The 20,222-nt window shown below is 39.0% G+C and overlaps 1 protein-coding gene across 1 annotated transcript in view; it reads left to right on the plus strand.

Annotated features, from left to right (window-relative positions):
- LOC147129605 (caveolae-associated protein 1-like) overlaps window positions 1-20,222 on the plus strand; it is a 29,579-nt gene continuing 9,357 nt past the window's right edge. The window contains exon 1 of the mRNA XM_086016120.1: window positions 1-798. Within this exon, the coding sequence (XP_085872246.1) occupies window positions 268-798 (531 nt within the window). The 5' untranslated portion in view covers window positions 1-267. The remainder of the gene's footprint in view (window positions 799-20,222) is intronic.

Raw genomic sequence — 20,222 nt, forward strand, 5'->3', positions numbered from 1 at the left:
ACATCGTTGGTTGTAGCTTGACTTAAGGGTTTCTCTGCCTGGTGAGGCATTCACATCCCAGCGCTCATGTGGTAACGTGCAGCTTTCCTTGGCACCACCTCCAAAGTGGCCTGAACACAGGGTTTGACAAAGAGAGAGAGAGAGAGTGCATTTATGCCTGGGACAGAAAAGGATCTCAGCTAGAGAGGCCAAGTAGCAGGTGAGAAACACAAGAAGAACAACCGAAGAAGTCTGACCTATTAATCAAACACTTGAAACTACACTGACATGGCAGCAATGGAAGCCCTGGAGTGCTCAAGCGGCCAGCTAGAGCCACATTCCCTCACCGAGATCTCAGATGACGAAGTCAACGTCCCTGCCTCGGAAGATGAAGATGATGTCCTCGCGACGGCAAAGAAAGAGCTGTCCGCCTTAGAAACAGAAGGCGAAGCCGCCGAAGACAAGGATGAATCAGGCAAGTCGGACCAGCAGGTGAACGGAGTGCTGGTGCTGTCTTTGCTCGACAAGATCATCGGTGCCGTCGACCAGATCCAGCAGACCCAGAGCGGGCTGGAGTCCAGGCAGCAAGAGATGGAGCGCTCAGTGAGCAACATCCAAGGCGAGCTCACCAAGCTGACCAAGAACCACAGCACCACATCCAACAGCGTCAACAAGATGATGGAGAAAGTGCGCAAGGTGAGCGTCAACGTCAAGACTGTGAGAGCCAACTTGGAGAAGCAAGGAGGGCAAATCAAGAAGCTGGAGACCAACGAGGCCGAGCTGCTGAAGAGACGCAACTTTAAAGTCATGGTCTACCAGGTAGGGGACAGTTGATCTCCATTGTCTCAGTTTTACTGTAAGATTGGTTGGATGGGTGTGGCCATGAACAAAACATGAACTTTGAAACCCTTAATAGTTCATGAAAGTAAAAAACGTGATGCTGGGTAGCTTTACAAATCCAGAGACAAGAAATTGTTTCTTTTGCATGCAAATTGTACGCCTAAATGCTGGTTTTGATAGTGAAGTACTGTACGTGCTCAACTCGTTCTCAACTCTTTTACTCATACTCATACCAGCATTTTTAAACACAGGGAACAGCGCCATAGGACAAGTATTCTTACAAAATAGAGCTAATATAAGCCTAAAGAATGCAGACACAACAATGCAAAGCAACACAGCATTTACAAAACTATTTTGAATATGATGCATACTTCAATTCTGTTAGTACACAACAAAGTTCCCATGGAGTTGCATTTGGTTTTTGATCCCATAATGTTGCTTTACACCTCCCCTGCCCCACCCCTCGTCTACATTGCTTCAGTACTTGGAATCCACTCCAGGTGTCGTCCAGATATTTTTCTTCCATAGCACATGATGGATAGACCTGAAGAATACAAGCCTTCACATGTGAGAATGCTCACTGGTTGTCAAAGTCACACATAATCCGTTTGGGAAGTCAATTCTCTCCCACATTTTCCCCATTTTCAAACAAAAACGGGAAAATACCACAAGTGTGATTGCAGGTTGTGCTTTGGAGTTTGTGTGTGGAGAGAAAAAGGGGAAGGCAAATACAGTACTGTAACTATTTGAAGAGATTTTTTTTTTCCGCTTTGAAGAGAGTTCAGGGGAGCCCTATTTTCTTTTTTTAGCCTGTGAGGCAGCAGTGTGATGTGTAATGGCTTGCAGCTTTTTTGCACAGTGGTGCAAGAACATTCAGAGTTTCCACCCTTGACTCAGACATCATGTCTTGGACCAACCTCTCTCTCTGTTTCTTTCATTCCCCATGCGGCTGCTCAAATGTGAGCTCCGTTTTGGGCAATCCAGACTTACATTTAAATGACATCGATATTTAGCAAATATACTGGAGTCTCTCTTCTTATGTCGGGCACAATAATTAGAGAATGTCAGAATTTCTTCGTAATCACATCAGATCGAGTGAAATGTATACAAAAAAGTTAAGACCGTGGCCGGCTGTCCGTTTATGCTTACAGACAGTTAAGATCGTCGCGTGTGGTTGCCAGCAATGTCATACCTTTTGATTCATTCTCTTCAAAGAACGGACAAGAAAAATCAGGAGAATTCTCTTGTTCAAATTTTTTTGAATAGCTGAACTACCCAAAACTCCAACATATGCCAAACGAGTGAAGTACTGTACGTGCGACAGACAGAGAATGAGAAAATGGCTCAAATGGTGACATGAAGGAACTTCAAAATGTCCTTTCTTCTTTTGACTTTTTTAGTCTTGTAACAAAACTGCCGTTGTTCCCGGAAAACATGATTTTGTAAAACAGATGACTGAGTGTGAAGTCTGGCCAATTTTATGATAATGAGCTCTGACAACGTTTTGCCACAACCAATCGGGCTTGTTATTCCTCTAAAAAAAAAAAAAAACGCTTCTTCAAAGTCACAACTGTAGTGTGTAATGAGGATTGATTGCATACCCGGAAAAACAAAAATGACTGCTTGCGTTGCCGTGGCAACCTGGAGCAGGAGGAGCTTGAACGAGGCCAGCGGCTTTTTACTTGTGGAAGCGGTGCCCAGAATGTGGAAAAGAAAGCCTGTGAAGACAATAAAAGCATTCTCTCTAGTTGAGGTAGCACTTCATACTCTGCCTTTCATACACTTGTCAATTTGTGAGCATGCGGCACTGCAGACCCATGGAAATCATAAAGAAATGGTGATAGGTCTGTTAAAGCATACAGTCTTGAATTTTTTCTGGGTCATGCAGAATAACGCTGGTGTGAATACTTAACCTTTTCAGCTTCTATTCATCCATTTTCTTTAGCGCTAGAAAAGGAAGACACACATTGCCTCTGTCCTTGATGCTCAGTAGAATGGGAAACATAAACCAACAATAATAATAGAAGAAGAACAGAATGTAATGAGCATAAACAGACTCACCTCACAAACAGTATTATCCCTCTACTTGTCACTTCATTCGGCTTGAAGTGAATGGTGAGTACAACACACACACACACACACACACACACACACACACACACACACACACACACATATATATGTATATATATATATATATACAGAGGTCAGCTGCCACAGGAAGTCAATAACATTGAGTTAACTGAGTTAAATTGTTTTTATTGCGTTATAACATTTAATTTAATCTCCATAATTAATGCTTTAACTTTTACAGCCCTATCCAAGCCTTGACCAATCACGTCTGATCTGTTTTCTGAAGCTGGGCCATGATTGGTCATTACCAGAGAACTGAGCAATTGTGATGTCATTTTCAGTTGACAGAAGTGACAAAATGGCCGCCCCCGGAGATGGCTAAAAACAGGTGGATTAAGTCCTATTCCGCAAACGCAGTATTAATCAGAATGCTGTGTTTCAACTAGTGGGCCTGTAGTGAACATATTCTTTAAAAAAATATATGTTTGAGTTGACTTCCGTTTTAACTAAGCAAAGCATTTTCGAAAAAATAAAACTTCATGAAAAACTAACAAACCTGCTTGAAGGTCAACTCAACTTTATTTATATCGCGCTTTAAAACAACCATTGCTGCATACAAAGTGTTGCACACGGAGTAAAAATCAATCATGTACGAGGAGTAAAAATTGATCGTACTAGAACAGTAAAAACAGTAAATTAATAACACAAAACTGATTAAAACTAACTGAATTTATAAAACCAAAAGTCAAAACAAAATAAAATGAAAAAAATAGCTATAATGTAAAATCCCAAACTATTATAACCCTGATGACAACTGAAGCTGTTCTACGTACAGAAAATACCCTACCCTGGCACTCTGCTTCCAATAAAAACACACAGCTACTAAGTGGTGTTTATTGCATGAGACTGCCTGTACAGTCGAGGACACAGCATGAGTGGAGCTTTGTAGTGAAACTCAAATCAACTTTCGTTTATTTATAGAGCACTTCAAAACAACCATTGCTGCATACAAAGTGCTGTATATGGAGTAGAAATCAGTCATACAATAACAAAGACAGTTTGAGTCTCATGCTGAGTCAAAAGTCATAGAATGGAAATATGTTTTAAGATGAGTTTTTAAAATGGACAACATTTAACGGAACTTCACAGCGGCCAACTTTACATTGTCCGCAAATGGAGATGTTCTTGCAGTTCCTTTTAAATATACTTTATGCACGCGTCCATCTCCTGCATGCTCCTTCACCAAGTCCTTCCTCTATGTAGCTTTTTGTAAATTAAGGAAATTGTCCAAATCAAATCCTGCATCTGCACCATATCCATATGCACACACATAAATGTTCATCCATAAAAAAGAAACACTGTCCACTGAGTCGAACAATAACGGACTGCTTTTTAAGGCGAGAGGCAGGAAGAAAGCAAAAACTCAAATTGACCGATTGCTATATAGACAAACACAACAACGGGAACAATTTGTAAAACAAAGACAGGAAGTCAAATCTGCACACAAGATTTACTAATAATAGTAAATCTAATAATTTTTCCATGTGTGTTTCAAAATGTAATAAGTGAACATTTTGCAATGTTTCAAGAGTAAATGGACAGAACAAAGTTATTATTTCCTTTTCTAAACTTTCATTTTGGAGTGGCAGAAGTGTAGAATAAGCAAACGGAGCATGAAATGATGAAAACTGTGTGGCAGGGGTGCCCTAGAGCAGTGTTTTTCAAACTTTTTTGAGTCACGGCACAATTATTACATTGAAAAAATCGCGCGGCACAACACCAGCTGAAATTGTGGGAAAAAAAAATCTTATTTTAACAATGTGTTGTACTGTTGATATATATTAACAAGTGTTATATTGTTTATATAAGCATTTTTTTTAAAATAAACACAAAGAAAAAAGTATTTCATAGTGTTTCATATTGATACTTACTCAGTGTGAAATATGAGCCTGTTTGGATAAACATGCGTCACTAATTCGCTTGTTTCTAAACAAAGACAATTAGCTACCTGCTGCTGCTGCTGCTGCTACCTGCTGGTATGAAAGAGTACTACAAAGTAGTAAAGACAGGATTATGATGCCAGGCGCTAGACTGCACGGGCACACAAATTATATCATTCCCCACGGCACACTTGGTGTGCCGCGGCACACAGTTTGAAAAACACTGATCTAAAACCTAAACTGGAGTTAAATATAAATCATCACCAGCACTCTTTGAAGATACAAGAAGAAAAACATATCAGTACTGTCTGTGAGAATTTTTGAAAAACACTGCCCTAGAGCAGTGATTCTCAACCAGTGTGACGCGGCACATGAAAGTGCCGTGAGAAATCTTCAGGTGTGCCGTGGAAAATTACCCAATGTCAATTATTTTGACAAAAAAATATGTATATATTTTCTAATAACTTTTTGGGAGGTTAACAATCTATGACAACCACGTAACAGGCAAAACAATGAAATGCTCTTCCACTAAATGACTGAAGTTACATAATTTACTTTTTTAAATAGTTTTTGTGAGTCATTTTGCTATGTGGTGTGCTGTGATTTTTTCCCCAATGTTAAAGATGTGCTTTGTCTCAATAAAGGTTGAGAAACATTGCCCTAGAAAAGAAGTGTCCATCTCATTTATAACAAAGGCCACATTGTAGTTTAAGGAGGAAGTCAACCCTAACATATTTGTTTATATATTTTTTTCCAGAATATGTTCTATGCAGGCCCACTAGTTGAGACAAGGCATTCTGATTAAAATTTGTTGAAATGATTTGTTCAAAATGTGTTCAATGTATTGAAATAAAGGGTTTTGGTAACAAGTAAAATGTTGCTATAATGCTATTCAACTCATTCACTGCCATTGACGAATTTATTTGTTTCTATTTCACAGTCCAGCCATTCAATCCCAGGAACTTGTTTGTATTTTTTTCTAATTTTTTCAAACCTTAGTGTAAAAGAGGGTATGAAAATGTCAGGCAGTGAATGAGTTAAATTAAGTGAAGACAAATTTACAAGTGTGGTACAGGTTTTAGTAGCCGCTTTTAGTGGGCCACATAAAATGATGTGATGGCACCTGCGGCATACTTAAAGCGACAGCTACAAAAACCCAGTTAATAGTGGTAAGATGAATACAATTTGGGAATGTTTCAAAAATATCTTTCCATACAAATGATAGAAATAGAAAAAAAATACAATCCATTCAAACAGTCACAATCACAAAACCTACAACACCTTATACTACCAAACCAAACTAAAATGACTCAACCTTTGATGACACGTAATGGAGGCATAGCCAACACGGAAGTGAGGAGAGGGTATTTCTGAAGACAAATCAACTTCATGCATGCTAACATTTCATGTCATCCAGGTGTGAAATTAAATCTAGCACTTCACCATGACAAACAACAATTAACATGATGGTGGCCTCATACAAAAAGGCAATCAAAAATCATAATACACTTGTGGAAGTAATCCTGGAGTTAATCCTTTGCTACCCCCTCAAAGTTTTTTTTCCACAATTGTTGGGTCTTATTTTTGCAGAAAAATTAATGTATTTTGAGAGCACAAATGAACTAGCACCCTTGTCCTGAATTCCTGTTGAATGACGATGTGCCTTGGGGATCAAGCATGCACCTTTGCCCCAAAAATGGCTATGTGCAAGACGGACACTGTCCAATAGAGACTCATAACATCAGATAAGCCGAGTGGACAATAAAGTGCACTGTAAGAATTTGTGACCCGAGATTCCATCTCGCTTCTCGGTGAGGGGTGAAAATGCTCAAGTGTGTTGAGGTCAATGTAAAGGTGCTGAAAGAATTCATCCCCACTGTGAGCTTGGGTGTGTTCTGAGGAGGAGCAAGAGACCATATTTAGACAGCTGATTCATTGCACAGGCAGCCATTGTTCTCTGCATGTGCTAACCTCCTGCCTACTCATCTTCATGTGGAACAATTTTGGTTCCAGCACTGATTCCCCCGTTCCTCCCTCTCAGCACCTCCAGGATAACTCACTCCACATCTTTTCCTCCTCAAGCAGCCACGCCCTAACCCGTCCTACCCACAATCCCACCGTCCTCATTCCAGGTCCTCTCCTCGCATTTAATGACTTGCTTTTTCTAGACTTGTTTTGTTCACTCATATGCTATTCCCTATTCACGCTAAACAGTGCGACATGCTGTAATTCAAGGTCATAATCCTTACATTTTTTTCACATCTCTCCGCTTATCCTGATCAGGGCCTGGATGAGCCCATCCTTGCTGGCTACCCTGGACTGGTTAGTCACAGGGCTATAATGAAAAGGGCATGACGTGGGAATTGAGCACGCGCCAGCTGCGTAAAAATCTGCCATTTTAGAACCAGTGCTTCTGTAAATAACGCTCATTGTCGAATAACAACAATCTCTTTAAATATTGCGTGTCATTCTTTTGGCTCATGACCTTCAAAGGACTGACAGTCCAATATTCACAAACCACAGGTGATATTTAAAAAAAAAAAAAAAAGGGATATTGAAACCCTGTTTAAATACAGATATAGAGCAAGAAGAGGAATAGATAAGACAAAAATATTGTGTAACAGTGTCCAATATACAGCAGAGCTCGGCATTTTACTAAAATTGAGCATCTGTTTTTCGTCAGCCGTCTGCAGCATAGGTACCCTTCCGTCGTCCATCGTTGGCCTTTTTTAGGGGGAGGGGAGGGGTTGACCTGGGAATGGTACCGCTAAAGCCGAGTCCGCTTCTGATTTTAAACGGGCTTCCTTCAGCGATTGCGACTGCAAACTTCAATAGCCTCGATGCAAAAATAGACTTTAAGACGGACTAGAGACGAAAGACAGATTAAATACATGGGCTTCTGACTATGTTTAGTCCGTCTATTTTAAACTTTTTCCCGTCATTCGTCAACCGTCAGAAAAACGGGCGTCCATCATGGGCCGATAGACGGACGAGTCCGTCACATGGATGGAATGCACAGCTCTGGTTTACACTAAACAAATCCCTTTTTTTCCAAAACTAATAAATTTAACATATCATCAGACATTATACATCAATAATCATGCCCAAAGATGCACCTTATAAAATGTTGTTGCTTTCTGTAGGCGTAAAAAGCAGGATTGGCGATGTTTGAGACATTCAATAATGTCTTTCTAATCTCATTAGCAAAAAGCTGGCACTTCCTGCTTTCTCTTCTTTCAAATTTAGTGTTAAACACAGTCGTGTATCGCCACCTAGTGGCCACAAGTGGAATTACATCCAAAAATAAATAACTAAATGACTGGACCAAGAGAACGGTGCTAAAGGGGTATGCACTACTATAGCCTAGCTAGAAATCTGCATTAAGAAGGAAAGTAACCCATTATGCGGTAAGATAAATTGGCAATAAGAGAAACATTCTATTTATCCAATACAGATAAATTGAGAAAAGAGTTAACTGGAAATGTGAAACAATATTTTTCTTCATATCCCTATAGGGGCTCTCAAAAAAGTAACACTTTTTTACCATAGTACCAGCTGGATCTGGTGGGGCACATTGTCCCACTTGCTCCTTACATAAAATCATTAGAAAGCGTTGCAAAAAGTACACAGAGCGTTTTGCTTCATTGGAAAAACACACAGCTCAGGAGTTATAATTCAATATGCATCATGCGCAAACCCCCTCCACTTTCACAGGTCGACCCAGGCCCAAATATGGACATCATCGTCTCAAACGCTCTGGGCTAACTTTACAAGCCAGATTGTGTGAAATGTTCTTTCGACAGAGACCAGTACTTTTTTTTTCCCGCCGGGAGTGTTTGTTCCAAGGTTCGTCAGGTACAAACGTGTGTGACAGCTGGGTGTTGAAGTCAAGTTTGAGGGCAAAATTGAGAACGAGGGTGAGAGGATAAAGAATCAGAGTATGGCGACAACATAAGAGAGAGATGTCTAAAAATAGCGCCTATCACATACTTGTTTGATTGTGAGAAGGAAAGAGCCGTTGGGACTGTGTTCCTGTTTGGTCATGAAGATCTGATGCAGGGCCTTAAGAACTTGTGTTGACATTTACACCACAACAGGATTGTTTATATTAAATGCTTCCTGAGTGCAATGTAGTTGCCTGGACAAAGAAAGTGGAATTGATAAGTTACATGTATAATGCTGACAAAAACATTGATTCATTTTGTTTTAATCACAACCATCTTATCCTACCATTTTCTACACAGCTTGTCCTCATTGAGATAACAACCATTCATTATTATTAGAGTTGGGTCAAATTTGGAATCGCATGCAAGGGTTTGCATTTCCAACTCGATAACTGATCCATACCATTCCACTTTTAAAGTAGAAATCAACCCAAGCGTATTTTTTCAAGAATATGTTCCCAGCAGACCCACAAGTTGAAACAGGGCATTCTGATTAATATTGCGTTTGTGGAATATGAGTTAAGCAGCAAAATCCACCCCTTTTGAGCCATCTCAGGAGGCGACCATTTTGTCACTTCTGTCGACTGAAAATGACATCACAGTCGCTCAGGGCTCGGGTAATGACCAATCATGGCTCAGCTTCAGAAAACAGTTGAGCTGCGGTTGGCCGTTACCTGAGCGCTGAGTAGTTGTGATGTTATTTTCAGTCGACAGAAGAGACAAAATGGCCGCCCCCGGAGATGGCTAAAAACGGGTGGATTAACTCTTATTCCACAAACGCAATAATTATCATAATGCCTTGTGTCAACTAGTGGGCCTGCATAGAACATATTCTTGAAAAAAAAATGAAGTTAACTCTAAGCACCTTTTACCAACCCAACCATAGTGGCACCTAAAAGACTGTAACCTGGCACAGTGGTTGAGTGACAATTCTAATTTTTGTGACAAAATGAATGGAATTGAAAGAAAAGGTCTCCCAAATAATTTGTGACTTTGTCTTGTAAAAACTTGCTACTGACCAACACTGTTACACAACTTACACCATGTCCCGCGTGTGTGACACTCATGTGACGGTAATGCAAGGCAGATCAAAGTCAATTTTGCGCACTATACTATGACAAGCTAATCCTAACCGTGGTGAGAACGTAGAATGAGGTTATCATGTTGGGGTGGGTATCATTCTGTTTGTCAACAGGCTGGACTGTGATTGTCTTGTGTATTGAAACTGTGTCTTACACAAACTGCTTTTTCATCTCTTGACTTTTCCGCACAAGTCAGATGAAGATGACTCATATTCCCAAGATCTGCTTGCTCTAAAACATAATCACATTTTGTGTCCTCATATGATTCCATTGTTCATGTGATTTTAAAAATAAATACTCAAAAATGCCTGCTATTATACTGGACTTAAAAGGACCAAAAAGGTGTTGGGATAAAGTACATTACCATATTGTCCAATTTTTATTTGATTATTAAGAACGAAATAAAGTGTTGTGAGAGCTACAAGACAGACCTTTATAATAATTGTCCCCACTGCTTCTTAATCGAGACTCCCTTTGAAACACTAAAATGTCAGATGACTGTGATCTTGTGAGGACAAACTGGTGTTTGTATTATTGCAAATATTTGAGATAATTTCACAGTCTGACTTAAACTGCTGATTTTGTTTGATATTTTCATGGTTTAAATTGAGTGTATTCCTTCTTTCTTGATTTTAAAACTTGGATCAATGACTGTCTGTGCTTCCTTTTCAAATATTATTCAATATTTGCTCCTCATGAGCTACATTTTCCAAAGCTCTATTGGACATGTGTCTCATCTCATTAGTTTGTGTATGGCGCTCAGTTCTGGTCCAGTTTTATGTTTGGGTGTTGCCACGTTACTGAGTCAGTTTATTTATTTGTTTAAACTTTCCTGGTTGCAAGAGTTTTGGTATGTGTTGTTAATCCTTGCAGGTGCCCATGCAGTGTGTTAGTCATTCCTTCATTTTTGCCAGCCCATTCGTTCATGGCGTCCTCATTTTACCTTTGTTAATTGTGTAATGAACCAGATGAAGGAGCCGTTTCATTTCACTCAAAATAGTAGGACATTGTTATTTTGACAAGAGCAATCAAGTGGCGTTGTTTCAGATTCACTTCAGTGCAAAAGTCATTTCATAAGGATATTAAATAAATGCCTTTGATTTACTGTATATTATTTTATTGGCGTGGTGGTTTTCCACCACAATGGAATAACGCCAATTCCACAGGTACAAGCTAAAAAAATAAATAAATAATTGTCATATTTTTTCAATGTATTTATACAACAAAACAATTGCATTTTGAAGCTTGAAAACAAATATTTAAGACTGGGTCTTGAAGAGTTGCAAAAGGCACTTTATATAGCAGTCTTGCACTGTATGGTCCCATTTCCTCTGCCAATTTACACCCCCTCCCCTACTCGTTTAACTCATTCACTGCCATTGACGTATTTATTTGTATTTACATCGTCCAGCCATTCAATCACAGGATCTTATTTATATTTTTTTTCACATTTTTTCAAACCTTAGGGTAAAAGAGGGTCTGAAAATGTCTGGCGGTGAATGAGGTCAGAATCTCTTTATGGTTATGACATCTGAGGTGTGGACCATGGTCATGCTCTTCCCTCCCAAACTGATGTGGCTTACTACAAGGACTGACACAGACTTATCTTGACTTCAATAAAGTGGTGCTAAAAGATTATAAAGTCTCAATACTGGACTGGTGAAAAATATGCTGCTGCAGGCCCACAGGTTAGGGGGGAGAAAACCGACTGGATGTCACTGAGCTGACTAATTCCCTCTTTTAATTCCTTGCTTCTGTTGGAGACCGAACATTCCTGCTATGTTAAAATGTAGGGTACAAACACAAACAGCAGTTGAGGAAACCACTTTCTTTACCAGCTTTATAAATCTCACCATAAATGCCAAGCTCCTCCATTGTCATTGAAAACATTAACATGAGGTGGCCATGGGAACGGCCACCGTCATGCCACTCCGGGTCCATGTCACTGTTAGTCGAGCGTGGGGAAATGTACACAATATAGGCCAAGTCAGGGCCAGAGGATGGTAGCAGGGCGCTTGTCTCGTCAAAATCAGAATGTTCAAGAATACATATGGAATATGGGCCATTTTTATACGATTTTATCAATAATGGTAAAGAAATAAATTAAATAAATGTTATTGACGATTTAAAATTTTAGGCATTCATAGGAAAGGCAATTGTTATTGACAGAGCAAAAATGGTGGTGGCCCAGAGAAATGCACTGAATTGCATAATGGTAAAGACAAAAGTGCATAAAGAGATAAAACAGCTTCACAAAGGGGAAGTCAGCCAAAGAACTTGCTTTACAATAACATGTTCTCTGCACCTACACTCATCTAAACACGTCATTCTGGTTTATGTTGTGTTTGTGGAATATGAGTCCACCCGTTTTTGTCCATCTTGAGGGGCGGCCATTTTGTCACTTCTGTCGACTGAACATGACATAGCTGTTGCTCAGGGCACAGGCAATCATGGCTCACTTGAGCCATGATTGGTCGTTACCTGAGCCCTGAGCAACTGTGATGATATATATATATATATATATATATATATATATATATATATATATATATATATATATATATATATATATATATATATATATATATATATATATATATATATATATATATATATATAGTGTTACCTGTGGAGATTCATTTAGATTTGAAAACGGATTAGAAAAAATTAACTCAGTTAACTACGTTTTATTTACTTCCAGTAGCAGCTGACCTCTGCTCACTGTGCAGCCAAACTTAGAGGAGAGTCACTGTCACAAAGACGGACTTTTACGTAGTTTTACTTTGAAAATGGATGTATGGAAGTTGCTTGACGGCTCATTGGAAAAATCCAAAATAACTTGCACACTTTGTAAAGCCAAATTCAAATGCCATAGTAGCTGTACGTCTTTGGTGTATCATTCAACAGTTGTATTTTACAGGAAAAGAATCGTTTTCAAGGATGAACGAAAGCTATTAGAGCAGTCTTTGAATCAAAATGTACAGTACTTTAATTTTTTTCCATATTAATTCCAAGATTTTACTCAAGTAAATATCGGTTCCAAGCTTTGTAAAAGATTGCAGTTGAAAAATAAAATGAATCGCAATTAATTATGTCATTTTTTGGCCGATCAGTTAGTTAATTCATTATTACGTACAGGTATAATACATCAATATTTGTTCCTCAAGTTTGTTTGTATACCTTATTGCAAAGTTTTTTTTATGTATCAATGTGAGTGCATTTGCATGTGTGCACAACACATGCATTTGTTTATATTTGTATATCTGTATGTCGGACATGAAAGTACATGATCAAGAAACCAAAGTATGTGGTAAACACAACCTCCAGTGGTAGCTGACAATGGCAAGCTGTGTCTTGCAGAGAAAGCTAAAAGGGGTAAAGAGTGAACACTCCGCAGCTTCCTCACTTAAGCATGTCTGCAACCTTGGAAACAGTTCATGAAATCCTTATTTTGTGTTAGATTCATGGAAGCATAAGAACAAAGTTGCCCTGTTTAAGTCCACATGATAAGTGTACGCAAACGGTGTTGGTCTGAGTCAACACACTGGAGGTCAGAACAATCTTTGAGGCCAATGGCTGTAAAAATACACCACAAGTGGAGAGAAAATTTATCTGTAGCCGTTGGGGTTATCTGGAACTAAAACACACAGAAATATTTGTTATGTTGCCATGGCGGTGATGCTGATCCGTCTCATTCGCACTGATCTAATAGCCGCATTTAGTCTTCTTTTCCTACAAGGTAACCACAGAGGAATTGGAAAACAAATGCAGGTGTGTTGGGGTAAAGAATGAAGGGAATTTGTACAGATGGAAGGAAATGGAAAAAAAGAACAGCAGACAGAAATTTAGAGAAAAAAAACGGTAATAATATAAGGGGGTGGAGTAAGGGGAGGGGAAGAGAGCATGCTACCATGCTCCAGTGCAACACCAGGCCGAGTGACTCATCCCTTGCTCTCCCCCCGCGGGGAGCTGTGGCATGCCATCACTTTATATAGCAATCTTACTCTCTCTGGTCCCATGTCTCTGATTGAAGGGAACTACTGGAAAATAAGGAGAGGAATAGTGAGTTCCCTCCCAAGATTTTTATGCTGCGTGTCACCATCTTTCCCATGGTACTCTCTTGAGAAATGTGGACAAAGCCATGTATGTCCACACACCCTGCAAAGACAATACACAGCGATGTTATCCTGTAATTATACTACATCTACAAAGTCATCCCCAAAAATGCAAAAACGTAGAAAGAATGACAAAAATGTGCGGTCGACAGTATAGCCAGGAAATGGCTCATCGTTGTGTAGTGAGCAAAATAAAATTCCATATGTTCAAAATACAAAGCAAAATGACAACCTTAAAATACAAGTTTGATCCGACTTTAAAGCGGAAGTCAACCCAAACAGATTTTTTTCAAGAATATTTTCCCAGCAGGCCCACAAGTTGAAACATGGCATTCTGGTTAATTTTTGCGTTTGTCGAATATAAGTTAAACAGCAAAATGCATTCGCTTTTAGCAATCTCTGGGGGCGGCCATTTTGTCTTCCGTCGACTGAAAATGACATCACAACTATTCACAACGACCAATCACGGCTGACCTGTTTTCTGAATCTGAGCCGTGATTGGTCATTGTGAGCAGTTGTGATGTCATTTTCAGTCAACAGAAGACAAAATGGCCACCCCCAGAGATTTTCTAAAAACGAGTGGATTAACACTTATTCCACAAACGCAATATTTATCAGAATGCATTGTTTCAACTAATGGGCTTGCATAGAACATATTCTTGAAAAAAAAATGTTTGCATTGACTTCCGCTTTAAGAAACTTTTCATCAAGCCTATAATTCCATGACTACTTGGCAAACTGGATGTCATTGCACATGAGTTCTTTAGTAAAAAAAAAAAAAGAAAAAAAAGAAGAGTTGACTGAATGGTCTGATTTAGTTGGCCAGTATAAAATGGAAATATGGTGTCCCCATTTGCCTCTTGAACCGCATTCAGTTCCCCTTTACATCACCAGTTAAGTCATGACGATTCCGTGTTTTCCTGGTTTTACTGGAAAATCCCTCCTCATGTGTGTGCGTGTGTGTGAGGGAGACTATTTTTTGTGTGTAAGGCGTGTAACGGAATGTGCACTCCTACACTGGACAGAAGTGATGTTGCTCATGCAGGTATACTACACGCACGCACACTCACAAAGACATCTGGCTTTGGCTTAGTAGCAGGGGAGTTTATGGTAGCTGAAGTTTAAACAGGAAAACAGTAACAGAGAGGGGTGTGTTATGGCGGGATTCCTCTACGCAATGCTGATGAGAGGTTGCAGTGTGGGCTCAGGGTAGAAAGCTTCCATAGAGTGCACAAACACACAGTCCCTCACACACAAGTTGTACACAGAAGTCATCAAACAAATGCATGTGAAGACTTTATTTTTTTAAATATATTTTTTAGATTTGTGTCAACTGTATGCAACTTTTTTTTTTTTTTTTTTTTTTTGCCGATCACTTGAAGAATGTAGAGTCGAAAGAGTGCACGACCACATGGCCACATATGGCAGAAGTACAGAACATGCCTGGAAATGATTGTTGCAGCTGAGTTCCTGCACTGATTAAATACCACAATGACTCATTTAGACTCAGTGCCAACATGAAAATATCTATATTGGGACACATAAAATGTGTTTATTCCATGTTGACTGAAAAAGTCAGTAATGCAGTCTCTGACATGAATCTTAATTTAGGGTTATAATAGTTTTTCATGGTAGTTAGTTTTGATTTCTGTCATTTTGGAACCTTCATTTAATTTTGATGGGTTTTTGGAGCGAGTTTAAAAGTTTTGATTTTGTTTTTTCTAAAATGCGTTGTTTTAGTTGAGTTTTTATTAGTTTTAGGGTTCGTTTATACGAGGACACTTGCGGGTAAAAACTCCCAAATATTCTATTCGAAGTGCCTTTTGTTAAGACGGTGACAGCGTTTTTATACATGGCCCAATACTCTGCCCAGATCTGCTGACGTCGTGTACTCGTTTACGTCATGTACATGGGCCAGTACAGTACAATGAATCAGCGTATTTTGTTTGGCAGGACTCCCAGTCAATGCCATTTGGGGTTTGTTGACTTTAGAGTCAAAAATGGCTCATAGAAGCAACTCAACTTGTCAAAATGAAATGTTTATTTTTTGCTAGTAGCTATCATTTTGTTTTTTGACGTAGAAAATCTGTGACGAAGGCAGATTTTATGCATGCGCACGGACATGGCGGAGTGACATCACAGCACCACCTCGCCGCGTGGCATGCATACACAATAGAATTCCACACACTCTTGCGTCACCATATGCACGCATATTTTCTCTGATAAACACTCATCTATACTTGAAATAAAAAGTATACATGAGACGCCACTTTTGTGTCTTCTGTCCGGATCGCCATTATGTAAAAAGCCGTAGTATTAGTTCCTTAATACGGGTTATTACATATCCCGTGTGCAAGATTTTATAAAACCCCACAGTAAGGTCACAGTACTGTGTAATTAAACAAACACTCAACAAAAGATATCCTTTTTTAAAATTATAAGCAGATGAACCACCATCAACAAGTCAAATACATATCAAAATAATTGTAATCAAAACAAAAGACTTCATCAGAATTTGTAGCCTCAATCTGAAAGGCAGTGTTGTGGGGAGTGTTGGATGGATTCTGTCATCACGCAGACACACCGTGAAAGAGAAATGCTGTGTGGTGCTAATCACATCAGCCAGCTGATCTCAGCAACTCACACACAAACTTTGTTGCACACACACTTTCAAACATCTACCGTGGTTGGCCTTTTGGAAGAGCTCGAGTTTTGCTTTACATTAATCATGAAAAACAAACCCAACCGGTTTTACTTTCATAATTTCATTCAGAATCAAGATTATTTCAGAAATATGATTGAGAACATATGGCACACGGCAATATTTTATGGGTGATTTTTGTGTGTAGACCTGTGACACACTTACTGCAATGGAATCGTTTCTTGCCACATATTAATGATAAACGACACCTTGGACAATAGAAATGAGGGAATCGAATTAAAGTTCCACGCCTGTGCAAATACAGGTGCACAATGTACTATCATATAATTAATGTGTTCGCTCCTTATCGGCAGTTATTTACCATGTACAATAGAAATACAACTCGAAATACCAAAAAATGACCACAGCCCACTCAGTCACACACCAGCACATGTACTATATAATTAGGGTCAAAGTTAAAGCGTTATCTATGGAGATTAATTTAAATTTTATAGTGCTTTAAAAAAAAAAATTAACTCACTTACAGTTTTGTTTTTTTAACTTCCTGTGGCATCTGCCCTTTGCTCACTTTGCAGCCAAACTTGGAGGAGAGCAGTTTACCGGCAGGTAAACGAGCTCGTTTGATTAGAAGCACCTGTGGCTAAAGCCAAATTGTGGCAAGGCTTTTACTTTCTGGACCTGAATATCCGGTCGAGTCACTGTCGCAAAGACGGACGGACTTTGACGTAGTCTTACTTGAAAAAATTGCTCGATGGCCCACTGGAGAAATCCCAAATAATTTGTGCACTTTACAAAGCCAAATTCAAATACCATATTAGTTGTACGTTTTTGGTGTATCGTTCAGGAGTTGTATATTATGGGAAAGTAATCGTATTCAATGATCAAAGAAAGCTATTAGAACAGTCTTTGAATCAAAATATAAGTTTATTTTTTCCACATTAATTCCAAGATTTTACTCAAGTCAATATCGGTTCCAAGCTTCGTCAAAAATTGTAGTTGAAAAATACGATTAGCAATTATGGGAAATTTTGCGATTAATTCGTTTGAACACAGCACTAACTATAATATAATAATAATCTGTACATTTATCAATAATTTCAGTCATCTTGTACAATGGATATAAACAAAATGGGACTTAGCTCAGGGCAGTGTGTGTAAAGGCCAGCAAGAAACAAGAGAAGGAAGAGGAATATGTCCATTTAAATGTATTCCACATCTTAATGAGGTTCAATTCAGGGTCTAAATGCCTTGGATAAACTTGACCTTGAAAAAGGAATCCTTGCTTTCCTGACCAGTTGCGTTGAAAGGAAAATGGAAAATATTTGGGTCGCTGAAATTCTTGCATCAGTCATGATGAAAAGTCAGTGGGTTTTCTTCATTGCTTTGAAACACTGTTGTTAGCAACCAATCTCCATAGGGTCAAAATGTGTTTCCACATCAATTTCGGAAATCAAAATCCACATGAAAAGAAATTTCCGTGGTGTCGAAAGCATGCCCAAAAATGCGTGGCGTTGTAGCCTCTAATTGTACAGTAAGTCATATGAGTGATCGTCATTAAATTTCCACTATTTTCGAAGGGAAAAATGCACCAAAATTGTATCAGATTAAATGATCAGAATGTAAGGATTTAAAGTTCCACTTTCTAAAGAAAACAAGGCTACTCCTACATACTCTTGTATGTGATTAAATATGAATCACACAGCTATCTTAAGATACTATTTTATATGCAGAGCTGGAAAAAAAAAAAGACTCAACCTTAAAGGCACGTTTCTCTCCCTTTTCATTCGATACATTCACACCAACATAAGATGTGGTACAATATATTTTGTAACTATAGTAATTTTCCTCAGCTCTGCTAGTTTGAGTGCAAATCATAGAGGGGAATTCTTTCCCGTTTTGCTGGCGCAAAAGAGAACATGCTCTTTCTGCAGCCTTGTCGAGACAATCAAACAAACACACGCTCACACCACCACTGCATACCTCATTTGTCTATTTTCCATGGCTCAGAGTGTGTACCTTCCTGCCTTCGGCACAGCAGCTTCATGGAGAACAATGTCCCATTAAATTAGGAGGTTCAGGAAGTCAACACAACATGGTGAATGCTTGAACTTTCCCACATACTCTGTGCATGCTTCATGATGTATGTGCAGTATGTATCAGCTCTGAAAGCAAATTCATGCAGGTTTGATTCCTTCTCATGCGAACAAACAAGTGAACCTCTGTCAGCTGGCAAAATGAGCTCGCCCTGGCACATAAAGTATGACTCATTTAAAGAGGAAGTCAAGTCACAACACTTTTTTTGCAATGTTTTATATGCCCTAACTAGTCTAAAGACAGCAGTCTGCTTCATATTGCAATTGTGGAATATGAACATATTTTTTTCCAGAATATGTTCTATGCAAGCCCACTAGTCTGAACTTGAAATTCTGATATTGCATTTGTGGAATATGAGAAATCCACCGGTTTTTAGCTAGCTCAGGGGGCGTCCATTTTGTCACTTCAGTCAACTGAAAATGACATCACAGATGGTCAGTGCTCAGATAAGGACCAATCATGGCTCAGCTTCAGAAAACAGGTGAGCCGCGATTGTTCGTTATCTGAGCCCTGAGCAACTTCGATGTCATCTTCAGTCGAAAGAAGTCACAAAATGTCTGCCCCATGAGATAGCTAAAAACAGGTGGATTTTGCTGCTTAACTCATATTCCACAAACACAATATTAATCAGAAAAAAAAATGTTTGTGTTGACTTCCCCTTTAAAGATGAAGTCAATCCAAACATATTTTTCTCCAGAATATGTTCTATGCAAGCCCACTAGTTGAAACAGGGCATTCTGATAAATAATGTGTTTGTGGAATAAGTGTTAATCCACTCATTTTTAGCCATCCCTGGGGGCGGCCATTTTGTCTTCTGTCAAACTGAAAATGACATCACAACTGCTCACAACAGCCAATCACAGGTCAGATTCAGAAAGCATGTCAGCCGTGATTGGTCGTCACGGCTCACCGGATATCTGGTTTTGATCATGTGACGTTCACAAGCTGAGCTCTTAGGCACTGCGATGTCATTTTCAGTTGACAGCAAGTGGCAGTACACGGCCGAATGGATAAAAACAGGTGTATTTTTCATCTTAATTCACAATTGCAATATTAATTTGAATACTGTGCTGAGACTAGTGGGGGTGCATAGAACATGTTATTATGAATGAACATTTTAACTTGACTTTAAGATAATCGGACAGTACAGAGACAAATTGACTAAAGGTAGTGAAAGACATAGCAATATAGCGCATCGCTAATAAATTGAGAGATTTTATGGAAATTAGTACTGGACTTTAATGGTCCGCTTAAAATGACATTTCAGTGAACAATATATTTATATTGTAAGAGAATACTCCCTATTTGTGAGACTAGTTGACTGAGCTTACTTACAGTACAGGTAACAGCACCACATATTGTTTGGCATGCTCTTGGCACCATGGGATTTCCTCTTCATGTGGATTGAGATCTCCAAAATGGATGTGGAAAGACATTTTGACCCTATGGACATTAGTTGCTAACAACATTGGTTCCAGCAATGAATAAGACCC

This window comes from Filicampus tigris, chromosome 19 (genome assembly GCF_054856515.1).
Source record: "Filicampus tigris isolate MCC_2025a chromosome 19, RoL_Ftig_1.0, whole genome shotgun sequence".
Taxonomy (NCBI): domain Eukaryota; kingdom Metazoa; phylum Chordata; class Actinopteri; order Syngnathiformes; family Syngnathidae; genus Filicampus; species Filicampus tigris.